This window comes from Pollicipes pollicipes, unplaced genomic scaffold (assembly GCF_011947565.3).
Source record: "Pollicipes pollicipes isolate AB1234 unplaced genomic scaffold, Ppol_2.1 Scaffold_4295;HRSCAF=5057_pilon_pilon_pilon, whole genome shotgun sequence".
In the NCBI taxonomy this organism is placed as follows: domain Eukaryota; kingdom Metazoa; phylum Arthropoda; class Thecostraca; order Pollicipedomorpha; family Pollicipedidae; genus Pollicipes; species Pollicipes pollicipes.
The window spans coordinates 5743422-5750701 of NW_023596461.1; the positions used below are offsets into that span (position 1 = coordinate 5743422).

At 51.2% G+C, this 7280-nt stretch overlaps 1 protein-coding gene across 1 annotated transcript in view; it reads right to left on the reverse strand.

Annotated features, from left to right (window-relative positions):
- Positions 1-460: 460 nt before the first annotated feature.
- LOC119096592 (metabotropic glutamate receptor) overlaps positions 461-7280 on the reverse strand; it is a 49291-nt gene continuing 42471 nt past the window's right edge. The window contains exons 15-16 of the mRNA XM_037219494.1: positions 2232-2327; positions 461-591 (exon numbers count right to left, since the gene is read on the reverse strand). Coding sequence (XP_037075389.1) covers positions 461-591; positions 2232-2327 — 227 coding nt within the window. The remainder of the gene's footprint in view (positions 592-2231; positions 2328-7280) is intronic.

Below are 7280 nucleotides of genomic sequence, written 5' to 3' on the forward strand. Positions count from 1 at the left end.
CGCGGTGAGAAGACAGCGACGTGTCGCCGAAATATGGCGTCTCAGCGGTCGGCCGCCGACGCAGCTGCACGGCCCCTGTGCGCTCCGTGCCGTCCTTCGACGCCCATACGATTGGTCGGTACTCAGGTCGCCGGGTCAAGATCGACGGTGTAGCGCCGCCAGGCGGCTGGGTGCGCCACTGCAGCGGAGATTTATCACGCTTTTCACGGTCGTTTTCACGGTTTCGATCTCCGGCGATTGGGAAGCTACAGGCCGAAAATCCTGGGGCTTGTGTTTGACATGTTGCACGCCGTAGCGCGGCGGCGTCGGCTGGTCACCAGGCGCTATGTCCCACTCCACACCACCTGTGTCTGCAGGTCTACCAGATGAAAACGAGAACGAAACTTGCCACTTCCCGTCGCTCCCATCGCTGAGTGGCGCGCCACATTGGACGCGCCCGTCGTGACGTCACAGCGGCGCTTCACACCGAGTGTTTGCGCCGCCTGAGTGCGCTGGCGGCGCTGACATTGCCGCTGCCGGTGACAGGTGCTCTCAGGGAGGTGATGTGGTTGAACCGGGTAAAGTCCAGCCGCAGCGGGCTCGAGACGGCCCCTGTCGACAGGAGTGGGTCACGGGTCAAGGTCAGTCGTTGCGAACCACGCACGATGGGATAGCGACGGACGATGCACGCAGGTGGAGACGAGTCAAGGTCAGTCATCGAGAACTACGCTCGGTGGAATAACGACGAGCGGTGCAGGCGGGTAGGGGCGAGTCAAGGTCAGCCATTGCAAACCATGCCCGAGAGGCTGACAACAAACGGTGCGGGCGGGTAGGGACGAGCCGAGAGTCACGCGGGTCTCCAGTTGCGTATGTTAGGTGTTACAGCGTTAAGAAGCAACCCACAAACCCGCCGCAGCGTACTAAAATTAATCGAGTAGAGTGTGCAAGATGTAAATATAACTTCATACCATCAGAATCCTGTCTCTCCGGCGGTCCCCGCACGCAATTTGTTGGCGCCAATCCGTTGCCCCTTGACCCCGATCCAGACATCTGGCCTACTCAGCCCATTTGTTAAGCCTGAGGCGCATAGATACTGATTTTACAGCCGCCCGGTTCGATGCTGATTGGACGATTTTGAGCAAGGGGAGGGGCCACAGGCAGTGAGCCCGAATCCGAGGTATTATAGCGTGAATAATATGGACATCCCTCTCAACCAAGTTGGCCGAATATTGGAACGCTGTGACGCACGCATTTTTTTACAGGAAGCACCGAAAGTGTGATCAGAGGGTGCCTCTGGTAGCTGACGCCGAGCTCACGTTTTATCAGGTCTCAGGGTTCGCCGCAGGCTGTTTACAGAACTGCATTTCCGTAAATGTGTTTGGTGCGTTCTACATGAAGGATGCCTGAAGTTTACAGAACGGTGAGCGGCATCTACACAAATGCGTTTCGTTTATGTGATGTTAGAGGTGTTGGAATCAGAATCAAGCATAAGTCATGAAACGATCGCAATTGAGAACTGTGAGATGGGAAGCAAAAATATGGACAATTCGTTGCCATCGAAAAGGCGCTCAACGGCGTGAAGTAACGAGAGTGTATATGAAACTTCGCATGAAAGTTAGCCCGCGTCTCGAACATGATTGCGCTGGTCTCCTGCAGGCACGCTATCATGTTGCGTAGGACGCCATCACCGCAACATGAACGTTAGCCCGCGTCTCGAACATGATTGCGCTGGTCTCCTGCAGGCACACTATCAATGTCGCGTAGGACGCCATCACCGCAACAGGTCAATATCCCTGTGAGCGAAGGGGCCATTTATACATCCACAGACGCAGCGGGAGTTCTCGGCAAGGAGGTCCAGACGCACACAGGATATTCATACAACGGCCAGTATTTCTCTCTCCATTCCTCCAACACACGTACGCACACGCACAAACGGCGCACACACGTCTGTACACAGCGTCCCCTGTCACCCACAGAACAGTGGATCGCCCAGGTATCGGACGACGGGCGGTAACAGACACGGACAGGCGCCCGGGCAGGGCGCCCGGACCCAGGGCTCGGCGCAGCACCTGCGAATGCCAACCGCCGGCCTGCACGGGACAGGAGCCCGGGCGCAATGGCGACGACACGGCAGGCCTGTCAGAATCAGAGCGTAGAGGAGAGAAGTCTGCGTGCGTCGGTGTGGGTCCGCCCAGGAGTCCGGCAAGCGTCTAGTGCGGCGTGGTGGCCAGCGTGAGGAGCTGATGACGTACCTGCGGCCGGGGCGCCCTGACTGTCGGAGCCCGACGAAGTGGAGATGTCCTGGCGGCAGCAGAGCGGCGGTCCACGCCTGCAGCGGGCGTACACACCTGCGCGGAACGTCACACCAGACGGTCAGGTCACGCGGCACGCCACACCAGACGGTCATGTCACGCGGCACACCACCCCGGACGGTCAAGTCACGCGGCACACCATACCGGACGGTCAGGTCACGCGGCACGCCACACCAGACGGTCAGGTCACGCGGCACGCCACACCGGACGGTCAGGTCACGGGGCACGTTATACCGGACGGTCAGGTCGCGTGGCAGCGACCGGGGACGCGAAGTTGGGCTGGGACGGCGGTGGTGGGGGAGGGAGGCGAAAGCAGGGAAACATTTGTGAGAGCGCGCGTTGGTGAACAGCCATTGGGAACCAGGAGAAGGTGAGGAAGGCGGCCGCCTTGAGAGACAAGGAGAACTCGTCGAAACACCGTGTCTAAATGCATCACGCCTGGAGTTGCTGAACGACAGCACTGGGCCGTGTAGACTAATCGCTAAGAGAAAACATTAGAACGTAATTTGGAATGCACTCGCGGCTAAGCCGTCCGCGGCCCGAACTAGCTTGTCTAAAGCAGCATGTGCAGGAGACCACGAATGCACATCAACCACCTGTCCAACTGGTCAGGGCTGAATACTCCCCGAACCCAAAAACATGGAATCACTCCGACCAGCACTGGTCAATGCTACTCTTTTGCGGTTCTTAATTACAGGGGATATACATATGGGTTGAAAATAAGTCAATTCGCCCCAGCATTCGGACTGTTGTGAGTCGCTGATGAATCGGACGAGTCTGTAAAACCTTGTTGTTTGAGGTGCGTGTCACCTCATGCGACGTCTTTCAAAACTGCGCCAGGTCGTAGTTCTGTTTTATGAAACTAGCCCCTGGCTGGCTGCGAACTGTGCCCGGCCGCTGCCGCGTCAGCGAGTAGTGACGAGGAAGACCTACAGGTTCTGGCCAGTTCCAACCGAGACAAAAACCAGTTCTGATGGCAATATCAGTGGCGTATCCAAGACTAACCAAAAATGTCCCCCCTTCCCGAGAAGATAAAAATTCCAGTTTTAGGTGAGAGTTTGGGTGGCTGCCATTTTCACGCGTGGCTTCCTCAACTTGACCCTCCCTCCCCGGTCAGGTCAGATGGTGAGTCCGCCCTTGTATGGAGATCGATGTGCGGTTAGGTTACGCCGTCGCTGAAGGCTGCCGTGCGCGCGCGCCAGCAGATTTGAAGACCACTGTCATGGAGTGGTCATTTGCTGCAGCACAGCCCTCAAATCGCGTGCGTATGATGGGTGCGTTTAATGCCCCAAGAGTCCAAGAAAATGCTGTTTATTTTGATAATCATTCGAAACTATTCATTTCAAAAAAATTAATAGTTCGATAGTAGCACAGTAACCGGAGGGGTCACGGTAATTTTCATGAAGGTTTTAACGTTCAACAGGTTTATTTCCATCCTATCATGAAAGTTCACTGTTGACGTGTATTTTTGTGTCAAATACTGAGGCTTCGCTCTACTAATCGGGAGGTATGAAAAGGATTCACTTAGAAAAAAAGCTTTCCTAGCTTTTGGAATATTTCTCCGCCCATGTTGATAATCCCATGCTCATATCCAGTTCATACCAGTCTGGTAGTAACGTGCATTGTCTTGGCAGACAATGACTAGGATTACATTGGACTCCATTGCTTGCGTACAGCCCCTTACTTAGAGGGCTACCTATGGCCGTCAGTAGAAAGGTGTCAAGTTTATAATCATATGCAGCGTGTACATCATCTGACATAATCAGAATGTAGGCATCACAAAGCATAACAAAATACATATTGAACCATTTGGTTTAAATGCGATTAGCATAAGGCACGTTCGTGCACCATGTTCACTCCGCGGTAATCTTGCAGAGACAAATACTTTCTACTAAGAAATCAAACATTTGATTGGTAGACAAGGACTCTGTTCTAATCAGTGGTTGCAATCCCCCCCCCCCCCCCCACACACACACACTCACTATTTCAAATCGGCTGGCTAGCATGACGGGGCCCTGACGGGGGGTGCAGCGTTAAGCACAGGTAGCTGCCCCTACTGCTGGCGGGTCGGGTCAGAGCGGACCCAGAGTACCGTTGGTGCTCGGGTTTATGGGAGCGCTAACCGTATGACTGTTGTCAAATTGCGGAGGCAATTTTCGCAGCTGCGGTGATCTCTGGACGATTTAAATGTAACTATGTGTAAAATGATCTACGACTGCTTGGCTGGTTTAGTGACCAAAACTTTATCCACTCATTCGATGCACGTCTTTCACGCAAAGTATTGATCAACAGGAAGCCAGAGACATCCCGCCCTCAGTTCGCATGCAATCATCAAAACACCGAGTGCAGTACGTGTCAATCTGGTCACATCATTCTCGTACTAAGCGCAGACATGGAAATCGAGCGCATGCCTGCGGAGCTGCGCATTAGGGTTGGTCATCAACCTTTTTTTTCTCAGATTATAATTGGGATGTGATTTTTGGTGGTGCGGCGTGCTAAAACGTTGATTAGGTACTGAATTACACTAATTGAGAGTTTCTTTTATATATTTCATGCTAACATATGCAATTTCGTGTTTGTTTAGGCGGCATTCTTTGAAAAATAGGTTGATTGTTTCATATTATCAATATGCTAACAATTACATGATTCTACGGAACATTTTAGTTGTAAGAACATTCGTGGTATCCCTGCTGCCAAAGTTGTTTGCATATTAAAAATACATTCACCATAAGCATGACGATAAGCATGATGTTTCACATTTCATAAATAATTCGGGGAATTGCTTCGACGAAACGTTTATTGTAGCGCCGATATTTAAGAGGTCATCAAAGTTTGTGCTGATGAGGGTATTCCAACCCACGGCCGGTACTATGTCTCCAAATGTGTCGAAATAGAGCTTCGATGCTCTTAGGAAGGTCATCAAAAATCCCAAGGAATCCATAGAAGGAAGTTGAGTGGAAAATGAACAACGCTCACTTTGCCAAACCTTTTGCATCGCTAAGAGGAAGTGCCGCTCTCAGAACGCCTACACTTGTCTAGTACGTAACAAAATCCCGGCAGAAGAATGGGCATTTGTAAGCGGTCATTTAATTCGGCGGAAGCCCACTGTTGAAGCCGTCGACAGAGCAACAGCTTCAAGTGAGGACGCTGCAACTCGTTTATCCTACTGCAACTGCAGTGAGGGGGGCACGCCTTCAAAGAAGAGTCCCGATAAAGCTATCATCAACGGCAGGCTGATGATCCTGTACTTGGACTAAGCAACGCCACTTGCAGCTTCGACAAGGACGCGGCGAGCTAGGATGACGCCATGGAAGAGACAGACGACTTCTTGTCGGGTGCCGTCGCCTCCGAGAGGAACGTAGCCAGCCCGTCTCACGCAGCGCTGACTACGGATCGCTATGGGCGTCTACAATCGTGCCGCCGCAGCGTTCATAAATGCCTTTCAGCAGGACATTGGTCGTCTACATAAACTCACGAGATAGATCCTGCATTGTTGACCCGAAAAAGATCTAGCCGGGCAATGACCCGAAAGAAGTAAAAACGGCACGCGAGAACGCAGACGACACCTTGGCGTCGGGATTGACAAGTTGTTGCTTTGATCGAAGGAGAGTCAAACCATACGTTGACCGCGCCGCTGTTACTGAACCTGAGGAGCGCGACATTGTCCTCACTGAGCCGGGAGAGAGGTACGTGACACACTTAACCCTGCTGCCCGGGAGAGCCATTGACGAGCTGACCGAGCTATACTCGACCATTCGACAGTTGGGCGGAGAAGTGAAGGTCTTGGCTGCGGTAAGACGGCTGAGAACACTGACGCGACTGTCGGAGGACGTCGACTCTTCGAGCTCGTATTCGGGGGCTCAGTTTAGGGGTTCATCTGCCAGTCGCATGCCAATGAACTGAACCTGCGACGTGTTCTGCTCACCCTGCACCCAGGGCCACCGTCTTTTACAGAACCCATCGGCAAAAAGTGTGCTACCGATGTTCGGCAGCGTGAGGTGGTGGATGAGGAATTTGACGCCGTCCCTTGGTTCGTGGAAGAGATCCCACTTTGGTCGACAACTCAGCCACGACCAGGAGCAGCTGTACCGCCTGGCTCGTGCCGTCCAAAACGACACCGTCCCAGACCAGATCGCCAGTAACAGAACAGGAGCCTGAGCGACTTTTGGTAAGCGAAGTGGAAGCCTGGAGTGTGTTGTATTTCATATAACTAACAATGTTTCAATCTTTTAATAACGTTACAAATTGCTATGACGTAACAAAACGTATACATAAACAAAGTATGTCTTGAATTATGCGCCTTGTTCCATGATATTTACCGTTTGAGAACATGAGGGAAGGTGTAATCTGTAGACCATATAGCGCACGTTAAGGGCTGGCCATTAATTACACCGTGCAGGAGGGGTAGACGGGGGGTCATCCGCAGCGTCACGAACTGTGGCACGAGGAAGGAAGGGGCTTAACACGTTGCTTGGTGCTAGCGTGGCGCTACGCCTTGAAGCCAGAATCTTTGGCAAAAAATTATCTTTTGGCGGATTTTCTTGGTAAAATTTATTGATCTTGAGTTCTTAATATAGGTGGGATCATGAGTGTACCGAAATCATGACGGGGTACGCTTTAGCGTGACAAGCGGAGAGAGGGGTTAAAAATTGTTCATTTAGCGTAACGTAAATAATGGACGGCCCATTATAGACACATTATACAATATACACACACGACAGCATGGATTTCACTGTTTTGCAGGTGGCTGACCACGGCCGTGCGTCTCTTGCAGCTGTACGTATCGGACGAGTCTCGATCTGCAGATCTCAAACAGCTGATTAATTAATATAATAACATAAACTATGATATAATGAATATTACAATAAATTATGCATAATATAAGATAGATTATAATATAAATTATCATATATATATATATATATATATATATATATATATATATATATATATATATATATATATATATATATATATATATATATATAA